General features: G+C 36.0%; 1 protein-coding gene across 3 annotated transcripts in view; it reads right to left on the bottom strand.

Annotated features, from left to right (window-relative positions):
- Positions 1-20,994, bottom strand: part of LOC105477229 (BMP2 inducible kinase) — a 146,973-nt gene that overhangs the window by 35,591 nt on the left and 90,388 nt on the right. For all 3 annotated transcript variants that reach the window (XM_011733629.3, XM_011733628.3, XM_071093549.1), the window contains exons 10-14: positions 19,970-20,133; positions 13,152-13,414; positions 12,015-12,113; positions 11,174-11,358; positions 5,095-5,252 (exon numbers count right to left, since the gene is read on the bottom strand). In XM_011733629.3, the coding sequence (XP_011731931.2) occupies positions 5,095-5,252; positions 11,174-11,358; positions 12,015-12,113; positions 13,152-13,414; positions 19,970-20,133 (869 nt within the window). The remainder of the gene's footprint in view (positions 1-5,094; positions 5,253-11,173; positions 11,359-12,014; positions 12,114-13,151; positions 13,415-19,969; positions 20,134-20,994) is intronic.

The following is a 20,994-nucleotide window of genomic DNA, read 5'->3' as shown; positions in this document are numbered from 1 at the left end:
TTCTCATGCACTGGTATATTACATCCATCAGTCTGTGGTAAATTTATGGTAAGGATATAAACAGTACTGTGAAATTATGACAAAACTATACACATTATCATGTAGGGGTGAACTTATTTTTATATGGGGTCCCTATAAGTAAAAATATGGAAGATACTGCTCTATGCAAAGTTCATTTATCCAGTTATTTCAAAATAGGAATCAGAATAAATTCATTGTAAAATGAATGTTATTGTTCCATAAAATGCAGAATCAACTTTTCAATGGAATTTTTAAAAAATCATTTATGTTTCTAAAGTTCACCTGAAAATGTGGGTCTCAGGACACAAAATACAAAATAAATATACACATTAATTTTGTAATTATTAATTACCTATAAATAAAATCTAATGATACACAGTCATCCCTAAAATGCTTTTAATTACATTTTCAAATGACTGGTTTTCTTTAGATTAGAACAAAGCTTGATTATCCAATATAAGAAACTTACCTCCTGCCTTCACAAAAGAATTATGTTGGTGAATAAAGACAGTATCTTTTCAATAATTTTAATTGATACAGATAGCGAAAATACAGGATTTTAAAATCTTTTTTTTTTTTTTTTTTTTTTTTTGAGACGGAGTCTCACTCTGTCGCCCAGGCTGGAGTGCAGTGGCCGGATCTCAGCTCACTGCAAGCTCCGCCTCCCGGGTTTACGTCATTCTCCTGCCTCAGCCTCCCGAGTAGCTGGGACTACAGGCGCCCGCCACCTCGCCCGGCTAGTTTTTTGTATTTTTTAGTAGAGACGGGGTTTCACCGGATTAGCCAGGATGGTCTCGATCTCCTGACCTTGTGATCCGCCCGTCTCGGCCTCCCAAAGTGCTGGGATTACAGGCTTGAGCCACCGTGCCCGGCGGATTTTAAAATCTTAGAATCAGAGTATATTCCATAATATCATCACGAAATTAAAATAGTCTACAAAGTTAATTCTGCTGCTTATATGGATAATGGTGTAAAAGGCTAAAAGGTTAATGAATAAGCTTTAAAAGTACAGTCGTCATGTGATACTCTTGAAACTGGTCTAATATACTTGAAAAGTTCTGTTATTCTGCACTGAAGGAACAGTAATAGTTATGAATTTGCTTAAAAAGATGAGGGTTAATATTTTACAATAAACTGTAGATTCAGATGCTTATAAGCCATTATCATTCTGTGGCTTCATAGATGAAACAACAACATTCAGTGGAATTTATAAAGCAATCACAATATCTTTACTATCTTCTATTTTTCCTTTTAGTTATTTTGATCCAATTTTAAGCAGAAAAAATCCACCATCAATAAATGAAATATATTTCATGAAGTAATAGTTTTAATTAACAGGTACACAACTATTTGCACAAATATAAGTTTATAAATTCCCCAAAGCAAGCATCTGTGTTCTAATTAGTTTAATGTATTAAATATTATGTCAATGTTAAATTGTCATATTAAATATTAAGATACTAAAATATTATGACAATTAAATTGCTAAAGTTTACATACTAGTCTGGATATTCTGGTACAAAAAAGTAAAAATACAAACTTAAATTTTTAAAAATATCATTCAGACAAGCTTTATTATTAATGCTTAAATTTGATTTAATGTTTTCTTCTTACTAAAATTAAGAACAGGTAAAACAATTCTGAACCATAAATGGTATTCATTTATAGTGAAGGTGAAAGCAAGAAGAATCTAGTTTATTTTACATATTAAATCCCTTTGCCTAGTATATGGAATCTACTGTTTTCTTAAAGATCACTAAACAACGTTGTTATCAATTAGTAATATTTTAGAATTTTGATATCTCAAAATACTATTATGATTTGAAAATTACTTTCTGGATAATACACATAAAATATTTCCTAACCAGCATATTATTTTCCTTTTTTTTTTTTTGCTTTTAAACAAATAACCATGAATCATTTTCAAAATAAAACCCCAAATGGAAAAGTATTATTCTGAATAATCATTACACTGGCAATACCTCTACTTTTAAGGACCATATAAAGGCTTTCAGTTTCTCAGTGGAAACTGTTTTATAAATCAAATATAAATTATTTTAGAAAAGACTTTGGAAAATTGTTAATACCTGTGGTCAAGGAAAAGGGTACAAATATCCTACACGGCATTTCAACTACATCAATAGTTTATTCATTTTGGAAAATGACAGGATTTATCTTATACTGATGGGCAAATTTTTGGAGTTATTGAACCCACTATTTCGGAATTCAAAAAAGTAAAAGTTATTAAACTTTAATAAAGTTTAATATAATGACCAACTATCAATTTTCATTGCACAATTAGTCTTCTAATAAACTCTTAAGGTTCTGAAAGAGTACTTTTGCCCATCAATATAATATAAACTCTATCAAATAGATCAAATATTAGGTATCTTATTGCTTCTGAAAGAGGTGCTAAAGATGACTAAATTTTACAGTTAAGTTAAACTGAGAGGAAATCTTTCTATACTATATTTTATACACAACTTTATAGTAGTTACAAACTTCTTTATTAAAGACATTTCACTTTTTTGAATCCTAAAAGGGTGGGTTCATTGACCCCAAAATGTCACTGAACAATGAATATCAATTATTAAGAGAAAAACAGACACTTTTCCATCAACTTCCTTGCTATCATTTGTCACTTCTGCTTTTGATGTGTTTGCCCACAAAGCCCCTACTAATTTGACGGTTACATCACCACTGAGAAACTGATAATTTAAATACAATTTTTAAATGCTGGCTAAAAGTCAAAAACCTCTTAAATCATGACATAAAGGCTTATACAGAAAGTGAGAAAAGGGAAAGTGGCATTTATTTATTGAGTGCCCAGATTTAAAGGCATCATTTAATTATCTGGACAACCCTATGAAATAGGCACCACTATCGCCAGTTTACAAATGCGAAAGTGAGACTGACAGCAGTTGAGTGACTTATCTGAAATTACAACCTAGTTAAGTAACATTGCCAGGGATCAAAATTTATGTTTTCTGCCAAATTAAGTGCATCAGACTTGCGACAATAATTTCAGTAGCTCATGGACCATCTATGTGTTTTTCCAAAGGGCTAAGGTTGCTCCAAGTCTAACCTTCACATAAAATTCCTCCTGCACTTTCCTTTGGAACTTAGTATCTTTCTATAATTAATACTGCAAAGTCTGAACTCTCTTTGGCATACACATGTGCACACAGATACATGCACGATTTACAACTGCTATCTGATCATGAAGTTTAAAATTCACACATTATCTGATCATGAAGTTTTAAGCTATTCTTAAAAATAGCTACTTAAGAATTTTACGTACTCAACACAATTTTTATGAAGTTATATACATATAGGCATATTCATATGTCACTCTTGCCTATGCTAAGTAAATAAAACTAACTTTGATGTCATTACAAATTCTAGGAAGCTTAGAATAACACATTTTTATAGGATACAAAATAATGTGAATACTCATTTCATAAATTCATTTTTTAAAAATAATTTTTTACCTAAGCAGTTGAAAATACTAATTTAGCAAACCCTGATCAGTACACATTAAAATTAATATATTTTGCTTTAAATATAGTCCTATAAATTATAATGATTTGGTTACACCCTGTGTCTACCTCTTCCATCACTCTGAAAGAGCTGGGCGTGGTGGCTCACACCTGTAATCCCAGCACTATGGGAGGCTGAGGTGGGCAGATCACCCGAGGTCGGGAGTTTGAGACCAGCCTGACCAACATGGAGAAATCCTGTCTCTACCAAAAATACAAAATTCGCCGGGCATGGTGGCACATGCCTGTCATCCCAGCTACTCGGGAGGCTGAGACAGGAGAATCGCTTGAACCCAGGAGGCGGAAGTTGCAGTGAGCCGAGATTGTGCCATTGCACTCCAGCCTGGGCAACAAGAGCAAAACTCAGTCTCAAAAAAAAAAAACAACTCTTGCTTTTGGGCCTACTCAACATAAATTCTAGGAAAATGCCAAATAAAAAAGTGGTGGTTTAAAAAAAAATTGTTTTAGTAAGATATGATTGGTTTTATTAAGAAACCTTTATTAACAGTTCAGAACATATTTTTATATCGCATTTAATCATCAATTTTCATACTCATATAACCAATATGTAAAATACAAATTTAAATCCCAAACAACTATTCTTACAGGAATTTTATATAAAATATATACCAATTCAGAACAAAGTATTTCATCTATTAAACATTCTCATAAGGCCAATTACCTAAATGAAATAGTACCTAGGAACTATAAACTAGGGACTATTAAGACCTTCTTTTCACATGCAAAAGGGGAAAACACACTTGTTTTGTGTGCACACCTGCATACACACACACACACACACACACAAGCCTCAGAAACCTGAAAATTATCTACATACTCTAGAAGTGAGCTTTTTGCTCCTATTTTGCGACCTACTCAAAACACTCGCATCATTCTTTCAAAAAAAGGACATTTCTAAAATGTGTGGCAAAGCTTGACATATATTAGGTAGTTCAAAGAAAAGCAATGATTACAAGTAAAAACATTGAGATATCTGATTTAAAGTGAAAAAGAATTTATTTAATTTTTGCCATATCAGGACAACAAAGCAGCCCTTTTATGTCACCACTCATTAAAAGGGCATTACAAAACATTAACATAATGTAGTAGCCCATGTTTTCTTTCAGGCATTTTCAAAGGGCATCTCAGACCCACAATATTTTCTATTGAGTGTGCAGAAAAACAGAGTTGCACAATCATTACTAAGGCAAAATAATAATGTCTCCCTTTTTATTGAAACATCAATGTTCCATGTTTTGGAGATATTCTGAATTTAACATTTATAGATATGCAATATTTAAGTTTTAGGATATTAGCATACTATCAGCAATATTGGGTTTAATAGCTACTATCAGGTAACTGATTTCTAATGCACACAACATAATTTGATAGTATAAGAAGATGGCCTGAATTTTGCCCTCAAATGCACAAAAAGAATTTCCCATATACATTCTCAAAAGTCTTTGGCCTTGCTGAATAATAATAGAGCTGTTATTTTACTGTGAAGCAAAATAAGCCTTCAAGTGTCCCTTACTTGATCTTAGAAGGTCAAATTCTCTGTCCAATAGTTCCTCTTCAGTTAACTTAGAAAAATTATCCTCTCCAAAAGGATTCCACCCTGACATATCAGGTGGGTTGCTGATGTTCTTCTGATTTGTGAAATTTGCAATGGCCTCTTTATCAGCAACTGACCTATAGTAATAATTGAGAAAGAAAAAAGAAGATGGAAAGCAAAATTAAAATTAATAAAAATTCACAATGCCCTAGTTTATACTTTATAAATACTTAGAAAACCAAATCATTTCCTTATGACAGAGAATGACAGACAAAGGCATGAGATGGAGAGAGAGAACATATGGGATCTAGATCACCTGCATAAGGTATACTAGCTCCATAATCACCTACTTAAGGTACACTAGCTGTATACCCTTGGGCAAGTTCCTTAACTTCTCTGCCTCAGCTTCATCTGTAAAAAGGAGTAATAGTATCCACCTCATAGGGTTACTGAGAAGATTAAATAATTTAATACACATAAAGCAAAGAGAACAATATCTAGTAAAAATAAGAATAAGTATTAACTGTTATTATCATAGGAAATAAGCCTTAAAGAAAAAATCAGTCACCTATCAGACAGTATCACTCTAAAATCACTACTGAACACAGTGATCAAATGCCTTGGTTATGCTGGGACACCACAGTAATTTTCCTTTTGACAAAGGCATTCCCTATATATAGCTACTAACAAAAGATGAATTGCTAGGACTGCTTTAAAAGTTAGCTAAAATTAAGTGAGGGTTATTTTTGTATATAATAAATTATTTATAGTATTTAAAGTATCTAGAGTCTGGAGCCTGAAACCACTGTTCTATGAAAATTATCTTACAGGGCTCTAGGCTTTTAAGAGAAGATGAGAATCTAAAGATTTCTTAACCCGAGAATCTCTGTGTACCTCTCCCGGCAACCCAGCCTGGAAATATAGTCATGTACTACACGATGACCTTCCAGTCAACAATGGACCATATATATAATGGTGGTTCCGTAAGATTAAAACAGAGCTGAAAAATTCCTATCACCTAGTGATATCGTAGCCATTGTTAACACTATAGCACAACAGATTATTCATGTGTTTGTGGTGATGCTGATTTGAAGACACCTACTGGGCTGCCAGTTGTATAAAAGTATAGCAATACAATTGTGTACAGTGCATAATATTTGATAATAAATGACTGTATTCTGTTTTATGTATTTACTATACCATATTTTTGAGTTATTTTCAAGTATACTCCTTCTACTTATTTTATTTGAAGTCGACTGTAAAACAGCCTCAGGCAGGTCCTTTAGGAGGTATTCCAGGAGAAGGTATTGTTATCATAGGATATGACAGCTCCAAGCCTGTTATTGCCCCTAAAGAACTTGCAGTGAGACAAGATGTGGAGGTGGAAGATAGTGATATTGACAATCCACACCTTAGGCCAGGACTAATGTGTGTGTTTGTGTCTTAGTTTTCAACAAAAAAGTTTAAAAAGAAAAGTTAAAATAGAAAAAAACTATAGAATCATATAAAGAACATACTTTTGTACAGTTGTACATGTTTGTGTTTTGTGTTACTACCAGAGTCAAAACATTTTTAAAATTTTTAAAGTTTATAAAGTAAAAAACTGAAGTTAATTTATTATTGAAGAAAAAAATTTTACATAAATTTAGTGTGTCCTAAGAATGCAGCGTTTATAAAGTCAAGTCTATAATACTGTACAGTAATGTCCTAGGCCTTCACATTCACTCACGACTCACTCACTGACCCACCCAGAGAAACTTTCAGTCCTCCAAGCTCCATTCATGGTAAGTGCCCTATACAGATGTACCATTTTTTATCCTTTATACAGTATTTTTATTCTACCTTTTCTATGTTTAGATACAAAAATACTTACCATTCTGTTACAATTGCCTATAGTACTAAATACAATAACATGCTATACAGGTTTGCAGCCTAAGAGCAATAAGCTATATAATAAAGCCTAGATGTGTAGTAGGCTATACCATCTAAGTTTGTATAAATGCACTCTATGATGTTCATACGATGATAAAATTGCCTAATGATGCAATTTCTCAGAACATGTCCCCGTTGTTATGCAATGCATGACTGTATAGCATAAGAATGAGACAATGTAAGAAAGCTATTAAGTTCCTTTCATAATTCATATCCAAATCCACTTAACAGTAGTAATGAAGGGAGAATCCTAATGTTCAAAGTGGTATCCCAATTTCGCAAGTCTTAACTGATTCCCTAAATTTACCTAACTGTTGAGAGCTCATTGTCATTGCCACCAAACAGGTCTTAGAAGAGAAAGAAAAAGGCAAAAGTCATCCATTTAATCCCTTAGTCCAAGCCCCTTCAGTATATCTAAGCCAAGAATAGGATACTTAAAAACTTACTGAAGGCTAGCATATAATAGATGAAAATAAACATAGTAAGTTATCTACAAGTAGACAGACTTGCTTAGTAAGTAGAACTTACTATCTTAATTTTAAAAACAATTCAGTTTAAAATCCATTCTGGATGCATTAACTGCCAAGCAGTCTGAGCCTGCCTCCTGTGACAGAGTCCCATCTCTAATTCCAAAACTATCTCTAAGAATTTTCAGTCCTTAAAACACAGATCAGGTATGTTTTTATCCAGAAAATTGAAGGGAAAAAAAAAAAACAAATCAGAGTGTGTAAAACTCAGAGAGAGATGGTGGGCATTCCCCCTCCTGTCTGTCAATGATTCCTTTTAGAACTTTGATTCCCTATATGAATCACCCTCTTACTATTCCCAAAATAAATTTACGGATTCCCATTAGCAGGCTGTAACTCAATAGGGTATCACCTTAACGTAGTTTAAACAGGTATTAAAATATGTCTACAAGTTATCTGACATTCCTCCCTTCAAAGGGTGAAACTGAATTTCGCTGCCCTTGAACATGAGCTAGATCTAGTGACCCAATTCTAACAAATGAAACATGGCACAAGCAGCAGCCCATGACTGCTGAGACTAGGTCTAAAAAGACATTTCAGATTCCTCCTTGCTCTGTCTCTTGGATCACTTGTTGAGGGAGAAACCAGAATCAATAATTCCTTGTTCAAAATAATTTTTGCCTTGCCAAAGAGAAAACTCAAGCAGTTCTTTTGGAGAAATCCATGTGGCAGGGGACTGAAGCCTCCTGCCCAAATCCATGTGAGTAAACTATCTTGTAAATTACATCCTTTAGCACCAGCCAAGCCTTCAGAGGAGAGCCGAACCAGCCTTACCAGACACAACCACCCTGTTAAGCCACTCCTAAATTTCTGATCCAAAGAAAGTATGTAAGATAATAAATGTTTACTGCTGTTTTAAACCACTAAGTTTTGAGATAATTTATTAGGCATCAACAGATAACTAATACAGCAGGGCAATTATAAGAAGATAACGTATGCATAGAAAATGTTTATTTTAACTATTATTGGAATATAAAACAATAATACTCTCTGATATTCATAGTAAAGATAAATTAACATGGTGGAAGAGTAGAAAGTTTAGCAAAAGACAGTGGAAAAGGAAATAATCATTTCAACAAAGATAGTGACTCTTTTCCTCTAAGGAACTACTTAGTTTCTTATATTCTACTCAAATAGCCCCTTACCCACTTAGAGACAAACATTTAACCCCAATTCTCTTCTTCCACTGACTTAGTTATAAGCAGGAACATTAGTGTAGAGCTCTTTTTAAATTGTTACAGAAGACATTACACTCAACATACAATCTGATGTTAAATAGGTATAATAATATTAATGCAGTAGCACTGACGTACCAAGTGTGGCTGGAGCAATGTTCACACATGAAGTTCCACATTTCTAACCTTTAGTGGCTGAGTGTATAATTTTTTCTACCATATCCTTAAATACATAATTTCATAGGAGTGGAGTAAAACAAGTCTTATGCACTTTCCCAGATATGCAACCCAATATTTCCTAACCTGGGGAATGCAAGATGATTTTTGTGATAACTTATTTTTTAATAGTTACACAGAAATTAAAAGAAAAGTATCTAATGTATCAAACCTGTGATTTGTCGAATAGCATCACTACAAATGAGAACAAAGCAAGCCATGCTACAGTAATTAATATACATTACAGGTATCAGCACCTTGCATGCCAGTGTATGCCTCAAATCCCTGGATATCCAACTTTCTTTGTAACTAATCAGAAGTTTAGACAGATTTCCAATTCATCATCCCATTCTCATCAGTGACATAACTTTGCTTCCAGGAGCTGACAGACTTTTACAATATGAAGTATACACAATACCTATGCTATGTCAGAGAAGACAGTTTAATATCTTTTCTACTTTCCAACTAAATACACTAGATTTGACATGTTTTTATGCTAGTTAGCTTCAAAAGTGGAAAAAAGCAATCATCTAATTAATACAATAGACTCATCGGTATCTTAAACTAAGCAATCATCAAGCAGAATATCCGATTTTTAATGAGGAAAATTATTCCATTCTTATCACTAGCGGACTTAGCAAATTTATTAGATTACAATTTACATTTCGTACTTTATATTTTAGTGGATCTTATTTGTTTAAAATGTATAATGTTTTAATTTTATTATACACAATAATGTTCCTAATTATTAAAGAAAAAAAGCACTACATGAATAAAGCAAAACACTTTAACTAGAGTAGATAAATGACAACGAGTTTGGCAAATACTGATCTGAAGGTTTTGTTTGTTTGTTTGTTTGTTTGTTTTTGTGAGATGGATTCACCAGGCTGGAGTGCAGTGGCATGATCTCAGCTCACTGCAATCTCCAACCCCCGAGTTCAAGCCATTCTCCTGCCTCAGCCTCCCAAGTAGCTGGGATTACAGGCGCACACAACCACACCCAGCTAATTTTTGTATTTTCAGTAGAGACAGGGTTTCACCATATTGGCTAGGATGGTCTTGATCTCCTGACCTCGCGATCCACCTGCCTTGGCCTCCCAAAGTGCTGGGATTACAGGCATGAGCCACCGCACCCTGCCTGAGCTGGACATTTAAACTGGCCTTTAACCATATACTCTGCTTTCTCCCTAGACAAAACTGTCCTAATTCCTCCACCCCAATTCTTACTTTAGAAAAGAAGTTCAAGAAATCAGTTCATGTTTCTGTCTTCCTCCCTACCATACCCGCCCCACCATCTGTCCCTGGTGCATGTGTGCACACATGCACACACACGCACGTGCGCGCACACACACAGAGGTTGGGAGGCATTCTATAGCAAACTGCATACTTTAGCTCTCTCTTGAGATGCAGTGTACAAGTATGCTACTGATGCTGCTGTTTCTCCTGCTCAACTCTGAGCCAAAGCTTATAGACACCTTTTCTCAGCTATTGTTTCAAATCCTTAAATAGCATTGTATGAGAACTTCTTCAGTGTTCCTGTAACAAAAGTCTAACAGCTCCTACCTCCTAAGTATCTAAAAACATTAGGAGGCATTCATGATGATTCTTAACTACAAGATGCCAAAGCACCTGCCATTTTATATGTAAAAGAAAATTTGTACCAAAGTTTTTTAATTTATAACTCACCTAATATATCTAAATAGCCAAAATATACTATTCCCAACTGTTATAGTAACAGTATGTTTACTATATATCATCTTAAAATATATATGTGTAAAAATGTTTATACCTATTTAAATTAAATTATACAACCTTTATGAGTAAACAGTAAAGTTAATCAAAGGTAATAACATGTAAATAGAAAAAGTCTATGAGGATTTATTTTTAACTGCTAAAGTCACTTGTTAGGGTGTTGTTTATACTTACATTACAAAAAATGCCTATACACACAAGCCAATAATATCCTTAGCCCTAAATGCTATTAGATGTTGCTACACCTTACCTACAAATAACAGTAAGCAGAATTAACTGAGGAAATGGAAGGATGGGGATGCGAAGGGACCAGAAGACAGGACTAGGAAGAGAGAATGGGTGGCTCTACAGAAAAAATAAGTCCAAATTAATTTAAGAGAACTTAATGACCGACGATTCAACAATGACTTCCACTTCCACAATAATTTCCTTTGCTTTCACTGGAAAAATACTTGCCTATTGGCACTATAGGAGGAGTCCATTATGGTTCCAACCTGAGCTGGAAGTGATGAAGTGTAGGAAACTAAGGCTGGTGAGAACTCTTGAGGGGAGGTAAGATATTCAGGTGATGCCTGCTGTTGAGACGGCTGATGTTGAGCTAGCATCTGCTGTTGAAAGAAAGCCTGCTGATACTGCTGCATCTGAAAAAAGAAATGATATTATACAAAACAATACTCCAGTCCTAAAGCACTGTCAGCACTGCATCTATTTACTATGTTCCTTCCTTTCACATTGGTGACAAAATCAGAAACCTAAAAAACAATCACCTGCAGAAGCAGCTCTACTACTGGAAAACTACAGCAAGATGAAATAAACCTTTTTAAAAAGTTGTGAAGGTAGGCTCACTTGGCCAGAATCAAAAATCCTCTTTTAAATATTTCAAGAAAAAGAGTAGCTTAAAGTCACTAATACAGTGGTTGCTGTAAAAAAAAAAAAAAAAAAAAAAAAAAAAAAAAGGTCAAATTATTCTCTGAAGCAAATACACTCTCCATTTGGGTTTCATTTTTTTACTCAATAGATATTTGCTGAATGAAAGAGACATGTGACAAAAGACTATAGGTAAGACATCATTTCCCTTACACAATAAGTGAAGTATGTTATCAGTCAATTACTATGTGCCATATTTATGTGCCATAGTTCAGTGCAATTTAAAGTTGTTTGAGAATATATGACTGGCTTTGATACATGTCAATTAACTTGATTTTGAATTATTAAATTCTGCATAATATGATTCATACTGTGAATTCCAACACCATAATGTATACTAAGAGAAATCTCTAGAAATTATTTAAGTTACCATTGTTGGATACTGTGATGCAGAAGGTTGTGGTTGATATACCGAATGCATTAAAAACTGTTGCTGAAGCATCTGTTGCTGCTGTGTTGCATGTTGATACTACAATGAGAAAATCAAACAAATTAATAAATGTTATTCATGCCTTTTTTGTGTCAGAGCCCTTTTTCAAAGTATTGATCTTACCATAATAATGATTTGAGAAATCAGCAGTCCAAACATCAACACAAAATAGTTACACTCTAAATTACTATAATTTATTAATAAATATGCTTATCATCAGAAACCTAAAACCAATCATCTGCAGGAACAGCTCTATTACTAGAAAACCACAGCAAGATGAAATAAACCTTTTTAAAAAGTTTTGAAGGTAGGCTCATTTGGCCAGAATCAAAAATCCTCTTTTAAATATTTAAGAAAAAGTCACTAATACAGTGGTTGCTATTAAAAAAAAAAAAAAAAAGGAGCAAATTATTCTCTGAAGCAATTCTCTGATCCAGAACTAGTTTCAAAATTATCAACAAAACATAACAGAGATTCAATTAAAACCACTTGTAGCACAATTTAAGAATGTTTAGAAGAAAGTTACCAAAACACATTTACCACCTTTTCCTAGAAGATAAAGACACAAGAAGTGACTTCTAACCAAGATCCATTACACTAAATTTACACTCTCCTTTTATCTCCCCTCCAGTGGTGTCCTCTGGGCATCCCATGGTACCACCTACTTACCACCCTCCACTCTGGATCTATCAACCAAAACCAGGTGACAAAAATCTAAGACAATGTTACTTCTGCAAAGCCTAATATCACCTTTCCAACAACAGCATTATTAGTCTGTGAACTCAAAATGTAACCTCAGATAATATTCATTATAAACTGCAGTACTTATTTGTGAATACTAAATGTTTCAGATGAACATTCTTTTCTTTATAAGGCCACAATGCAACCTATTTTAGAGTATTCTTAAGTATTTCACTGATTGCAAATTAAATATTATTTCATAATCAGAAAATTGGGGAAAGTGTTTACTCAAATCTAGAGTTCAAGGCGCCCATGATACAAAAAGGAATTCACTGATACTCAATTTGCTGCATCAATTTCACACTACTTCCATATCTAAAGAAACAAAAAAATTACCTGCTGCATATAAGCATCATGAAGTAGGTGGTGGTGGTGGTGGTGGTGGTGGTGGTGGTGCTGCTGCTGCTGCTGCTGCTGCTGCTGCTGCTGCTGTTGCTGTTGCTGCTGCTGCTGGTGAGGATGACGATGCTGTAAATGGAGTTGCTGTAATCTCCAATCTCCCTGCTGTAGTTGCTGGAGTACTCTATGCTGCTGTGGTGGTTGCTGAGGAAGTCCCTGACCCAATAAAATTTCAGGGCCATTTCCAGGTCTTAGCGCCCCTAGAGACAAGGTCCCAAACACTTACATTACCATACTAATGATTTCAATTAAAAAGCTGGATTTCAACATGCTCATTTCAATAGTAATTTAACTAAGGCATTTATATCCTTATTTATAATACAGAAACTTCCATATGCATAGAGTTTATAGGGATTTATTTAATTATAAGTACCGAAGAAGCTTAATTTTGTCATCTACAACTTTGAACAAGTCAACATCTTAGAAACACTTCATGTTTCATGCTTCAGCTCTCCATGAACACAATATCCATGTTAGTTTGTTCTACACTGTTCAACTATATCATGTACTATCATGAGTATGTATCATTACCAAAATAATTCTCAGTCTAGAATGCCATTTTCCACCTAATGAAATTCTTAATCTTTAAAGTTTAGCTCAAATCTCTCTTCCTTGTTCCTTCAACTAGCACTTCCACTCAGTTTATTCCATTTTAGTCTGTCTTGCACATATTAATGACTTACATGGCTATTTCCTAGCCAGGGACCCTGAGTGAAAAGATGATGACTTACTCATCTGTTAAGAGTCCCAAAAAACCTTTTATACAAAAGATGATTAATAAATGCTCACTGTAATGAATCTATTAACACTGTCTCCTAAACGGATATTTATTTATAAGCTCCATAAATTATGCCCTAGGCAAATCCTATATATAAACTTTAAACATTAACTAAAAAGTAAGATATACACTTAATGCAATACACTAACACACTATAATTTCTATATTCTCCTCTAACTTACCCTACATTCAAATGCAACTGTTCAATCCTAGAGGATAGAAAGAGTGGGGAGAGAGTGCAAGGAGGGAGACAAGGGTTCTTTTTTCATCAGTGTTAGTATCCTCAAATTTCCTCAGACCTAAGTACAACAGCTTTATGAACATAGTTTTATAACTATTTCTAACTTTTCTACTTATAAGGAAATGCATGTTCATTTTAACTATCCTTGAAAATACTTATAAAAATGTAAGTTAAAAAATGAGAATCACAAATCCACCACACAGATACAACCATCGTTAGCCTTTTAAGTGTATTTCTTTCCAGGTGAAAGAGTATTAAAATAACCACTCAAAAATCATTCACCTTGAAATTTTTTTTAATTGACAAATAATAAGTGTACATATTCATGGGGTATATATTGATGTTTTAATACATATTTTGCAAAGTGATCAGATCAGGGTAATTAGCAAAACCATCATGGCAAGCATCGTCTTTTTTTGTGTGTTAGGAACACTCAACATTCTCTTTCTACCTATTTGAAATTATACAAAATATTGTTAACTAGTCATTCTAAGTGGTAGAGAATACTAGGATTTATTCTTCCTATCTAGCTAAAATTTTATATCCTTTAGTAAATCCCTCCCTACCCCTCACTTCCCCTATCCTTCCAGCCTTTAGTATCTTTTATCTCCTTGAAAATTTAATAACAGTAAGTAACTTTAATAACTTTATAATAAGTAACTTTAATAACAACCTAAGTAACTTATAGGTTAAAAAAGAAATAACAAAGGGGCCAACGTAGAGCTCAAGCTGTGGCTTCAGAGAGTGGAAGCCCCAACCCTTTTAGCAGCTTCCCTTTGGTGTTGAGCCTGTGGGTGCACAGAAGTCAAGAATTGAGGTTTGGGAACCTCAGTCTAGATTTCAGAAGATATATGGAAATGCCTGGATGTGCAAGCAAAAGTTTGCTGCAGGGGTAGGGCCCTTATAGGGAACCTCTGCTAGGGCAGTACAGAAGGGAAATGTGGGGTCAGAGTCCCCATAGAGTCCCTACTGGGACACTGCCTAGTGTAGTTGTGAGAAGAGGGCCACCATCCTTCAGACCCCAGAATGGTAGATCCACCTACAGCTTGCACCATGCGCCTGAAAAAGCTGCAGACACTCAACAGTCAGCCCATGAAAGCAGCCGGGAGAGACGCTGTACCCTGCAAAGCCACAGAGGCGGAGCTGCCCAAGATCATGGGAATCCACCTTTTGCATCAGCATGTCCTGGATGTGAGACCTGGAGTCAAAGGAGATCATTCTGGAGCTTTTAAACGTGACCACCCCACAGGATGTCAGACTTGTATGGGCTCCGTAACCCCTTTGTTTTGGCCAATTTCTCCCATTTGGAATGGCTGTATTTACCCAATACCTGTATCCGCATTGTATCTATGAAGTAACTAGCTTGCTTTTGATTTTACAGGCTCATAGGTGGAAGGGACTTGCCTCATCTCAGATGAGACCTTGGACTGTGGACTTTTGGGTTAATGCTGAAATGAGTTATGACTTTGGGGGACTGTTGGGAAGGCATGATTGGTTTTGAAATGTGAGGACACTGGCCGGGTGCGGTGGCTCAAGCCTGTAATCCCAGCACTTTGGGAGGCCGAGACGGGTGGATCACGACGTCAGGAGATCGAGACCATCCTGGCTAACACGGTGAAACCCCGTCTCTACTAAGAAATACAAAAAACTAGCCGGGCGAGGTGGCGGGCACCTGTAGTCCCAGCTACTCGGGAGGCTGAGGCCGGAGAATGGCGTGAACCCGGGAGGTGGAGCTTGCAGTGAGCTGAGATCCGGCCACTGCACTCCAGCCTGGGCTACAGAGCGAGACTCCGTCTCAAAAAAAAAAAAAAAAAAAAAAAAAGGAATGTGAGGACACGAGATTTGGAGGGGTCAGGGGTGGAATGATATGGTTTGGCCTTGTCCCCACCCAAATCACAACTTGAATTGTATCTCACAGAATTCCCACATTGTAGGACGGACCCAAGGGGAGGTAACTGAATCATGGGGGCCAGTTTTTCTCGTGATAGTGAATAAGTCTCATGAGATCTGATGGGTTTATCAGGGGTTTCTGCTTTTGCTTCTTCCTCATTTTCTCTTGCTGCCACCATGTAAGTGCCTTTCACCACTCACCATGATTCTGAGGCCTCCCCAGCCATGTGGAACTGCAAGTCCAATTAAACCTCTTTTTGTTCCCAGTTTCTGGAATGTCTTTATCAGCAGCAAGAAAACGAACTAATATGTATGTACAGTATGACTCCTTTTATTTTATTTTATTTTATTCACTTACTATTTTTGAGACAGAGTCTTGCTCTGTTGCCCAGCCTGGAGTGCAGTGGCATGATCTCGGCTCACTGTAATCTCCGCCTCCTGGGCGCAAGTGATTCTTGTGTGTCAGCCTCCCAAGTAGCTGGGATTACAGGCATGTGCCACCACGCCCGGATAATTTTTGTATTTTTAGTAGAGATGGGGTTTTGCCATGTTGGCCAGGCTGGTCTTGAACTCCTGGCCTCAAGTGATCCACCCACCTCGGCCTCCCAGACTGTTGGGATTACAGGCAGTGAGCCATTATGTCCGGCCTCCATTTATTTTAAATACAACATGAATTATTTATATCTGTATATATACATGTAAAAACATAAAAAAGGACTGGGAAGATGAACATTAAACACTGCTGGTTAACTCTGGGAAGAAAATGGAGGGAGATGTTCACATTTTCACTGAATACTACTGTATAATCTGAATATTTTAAAATACAATACTCACATGTTAATTTTTGTATTCTTTTTAAAGGGTAAAGAAATGTTAAAAAAAAAAAAATGCACTTATCGGGGGAAAAAGAGGAACATTTTTCCAACTTAAGCTGAAAGCATGTAAGAAAGAGAAACATGGCCCCTGACATCAGGAGTAGGCCTGGCAATCACAGCTAAGTCTTGGTGCTCTCCTGTTGAATAATCTCATACAACATTAGACAAGGCCACTATGATTGTGATGGATCAAAACAAGACCACTCCAAAATCATGTCTGAACAGCAACAAAACCATGAACATTGTCCAAACCCCAAAAATGTCTCAAAATGTTTAGCTACTGAGGCTTTAGCTTCCTTCCTTCTAGACAAAATTTATATTAAGAAACCTAAACATATCATAACACTGTTTTTTTTTTTGACACAGAGTCTCATTCTGTTGCCCAGGCTGGTGTGCAGCAGTGCAATCTTGGCTCACTGCAATCTCCACCTACTGGGTCCAAGGGATCCTCCGCACCTCAGCCTCCGGAGTAGCTGGGACTACAGGTGAGCACCACCAAGCCATTGCTCAGGCTGATCTTGAACTCCTGGCCTCAAGCAATCCGACCTGCCTTGGCCTCCCAAAGTGCTGGGATTACAAACGTGAGCCACTGCACCCAGCTTCATATGCCCTCTTCTTGACAGTATCCAATACAGAGCAAAGCCTACTTCCTTTCTTCCTTTTTTTTTTTTTTTTTTAAGATAAGGTCTTGCCTTGTCATCCAGGCTGCAATGGTGCGATCACAGCTCACTCTACCTTTGAATCCCTGGGCTCAAGTGATCATTCTACCTCAGCCTCCTGAGTTGCTGGAACAGGAATGAACCACCCTGCCTAGCTAATTCTTTATTTTTTGTAGAGATGGGGTCTCACTATGTTCCCCAAGCTGGTCTCAAACTCCTGGCCTCAAGTGATCCTCCCACCTCGGCCTCCCAAAGTGCTGGGATTACAGGCATGAGTCAGCATGTCTGGCCTCCCACTTCCTTATAGCCTCTCCAAAATTACCCCAAACAAGCCCAAATCCTTTAATATGTCTTTTCAAGCACCGTCTTCCTGAGACACCCCACAGATCTGAATAGTTTAGGAGTAATAAACATAACTTGTTCAACAACAAGTGTGTTTCTAGCGTTCTCTGACTGGGGGACACTAATGCATCATAAATAAGACTGATAGGGCCTCCAACCCAAAAAGCTATAAAAAAGACGAACTAACATTGAATGTTTACTATGAGACAAAATTTTCATAGATATCACACCTTATTTACTCCTCATAACAGGAAAAGTAGTTGTTATTCCATTTTACATAAGAGAACAGTGGGGTTAAGAAATGATGAAATAGGAATTAAACACAAATGATTTCAAATTCACATTGTTTTCCCTTTTCCATGGAATACTCCTCCAATTATTGTACTTGTTTACCAAAGAAGTACATAGCAATATGCCAGATAAAACAGGATGGGTGCAGTGGCTCACGCCTTTAATCCTAGCACTTTGGGAGGCCAAGATGGGAGGATTGCTTGAGCCCAGAAGTTCAAGACTAGCCTGGGAAACATAGGAAGCATAGGGAGACCCAATTCTAAATCTATGAAAAAAAAACTAAAAAATTAGCAGGCATGGTGGCCTACACCAATAGTCCTAGCTACTCAAGAGGCTGAGGTGGGAGGAACGCTTGAGCCTGGGAGGCACAAATGCAGTAGCATGATCATGGAGTGCCACTGCATTCCAGCCTGGGTGACAGAGTAAAACCCTGTCTCAAAAATAAACAAATAGTAAATAAACAAACAGGTCGGGTGCGGTGGCTCACGCCTGTAATCCCAGCACTTTCGGAGGCCGAGGTGGGCGGATCACCTGAGGTCAGGAGTTCGAGACCAGCCTGGTCAACATGGTGAAACCCCATCTCTACTAAAAATACAAAAATTAGCTGGGCATGGTAGCAGGTGCCTGTAATCCCAGCTGCTTGTGAGGCTGAGGCAGGAGAATTGCTTGAACCCGGGAGGCGGGAGGTTGCAGTGAGCTGAGATGGTGCCATTGCACTCCAGCCCGGGGGAAAAGAGTGTCAAAAAAAAATAAAAAATAAAAATAAACATTACCTTTCCTGAACATATACTTTACTTGATAACAGTAGTTAACAGTTAACATTTATCAAAGGCATATCATGTATCAGGTATCATATTAAACAGCCATTTAATCTTCCCAATAATCCTATTAAGATAGGTACTAGTACTTTTAGAAGCTATATTTTAAAATGGGAGAAATAGGACTCAAATCAGGTCCGTGAGACTCAAAATGTAGGCTCTTAACCATTAGGGTATCCCATTAAAAACATTTTAACATTAAAACACGACAGATTGATCATGAAATAAAGTGCAAAACAGGATTTCTTTAAGGTGAGTCTTCAGGTTATACCCCAGATCCTTGAGAAAATAAGTTTACTCTAATGTTAGGGATATTTCTTTGGGGGAAAAAAATTTTTTTAAAGTACCATGCTGTACCATCATGCTTAGAAGATACTTTAGATAAGTAAATTTTTCTCAAAATCAGGTAAGTTTTTATGTTGTAATGTCCATAGCGATGGTTCAAGATAGTCCCTCACCAAGACTTTAGGTGCAATGCAAAGACATATAACTTTGTAAGACTAGTGTTTCAACTTTCTTTCTTTCTCATATAACATAGATTTTTTCCATACCTTTGAACTTTATTCCCAACCTCAAACCCTACTACTTGATGATTCTAGGGATAAGAGTTTGTATTTATAGTATCAAAGCAAATTGTGAGTTTTTTGTACCATACTTTCATATTGCCAGTAACTCCCTTTGCCTACAACAACTGAATTGTTGAGAAACCAACTGAATTTAGTAGACATCAGTAGAAAGTTTCTGAAAGCATTATGTTATCCGCTTTACAATATTAAGGATCACCTGAGGTCAGGAAATCAAACCATAAAAGGTTTATTCACATTAACCTTTAAGAGGATGAGATTGGCAGGGCTCTATTACCTTTTGGTCTATGGTTACCAAATTCACCAGGAGCAAGGACTTTAACAGGTGTTGCTGAACTTTGAATGGTCAGCACACTGGGAGTGGCAGTAGTAGTAGAGTTGGCCTTTGGTCTTTGTCTTGGTGCAATTGAGGTTTCTGTTGGTCCAATGGTATCTGTTATTCTACAACAGAAGAATATATTTCATTCTAAATATTGGGATTATTTCTAATTTACTATTTATTCTATAAAGCATCCAACTCAACAGATGCATTTTAACTATTACTGATAATCACGTTAGTCCTCATCTTTCTCCTAAGGCTCATTTTCAAGTATCAAATGTTTAATAAAGATAGAAAAACAAATAAAACTAACAATTTTCCTTAAAACAGTACACAACCATTCATAGTCTGCTATCAAAACCAGCAGAAAAAGAACATAGTCCCAGAAATTGCTCTTAAGGAGATGAAATGATACTGAAAAGAAATAAACAGAAACCTTTTCATAAGGTTTTGGACAAAACTGGGAGCCACTCTCTGAACTTGTCAGGGAAATAAAAATAAGAAACAACAAGGAATAATCTCCCTTTGCTTGGACTCCAAGGCATAAAAAAAGAAAAGACTGTGGCCTAGGGCATGTTAAACAAAATAAGCCAAAACTTTTAACAGGTGCCACCTGCTCACATTCAACTTATTGAATCTTTAACTTTGCTTTACTCAGAACACAGAATGGAAAGCATATAAAATTTATCCCACTAGGACTTAGTTTAGGCCCCAGATGTGGGTAGTTAAGCAGTAAACACAGTTTTGAAATCAAGAGACCATAAATATAATGTGAGAAGACACCGACATTGCTTTTTTTTAAACAAACAAAAAAAAGGTAAAATATATTTATCAACATGCTTGCTTTCTATAAATTAAGTACAAAAATTCAAATACTTGTTAATAGGACCATATGTTCACTTTCCAACAGGATTCACAATAAAATATCTTTATTAAATCCCCTTACACATTTTCAAGTGAATACTTAAATTTTTACATACATA

Source organism: Macaca nemestrina, chromosome 3, assembly GCF_043159975.1.
Source record: "Macaca nemestrina isolate mMacNem1 chromosome 3, mMacNem.hap1, whole genome shotgun sequence".
Taxonomy (NCBI): Eukaryota; Metazoa; Chordata; class Mammalia; order Primates; family Cercopithecidae; genus Macaca; species Macaca nemestrina.
This window is presented reverse-complemented; position numbering and strand designations above follow the sequence as displayed.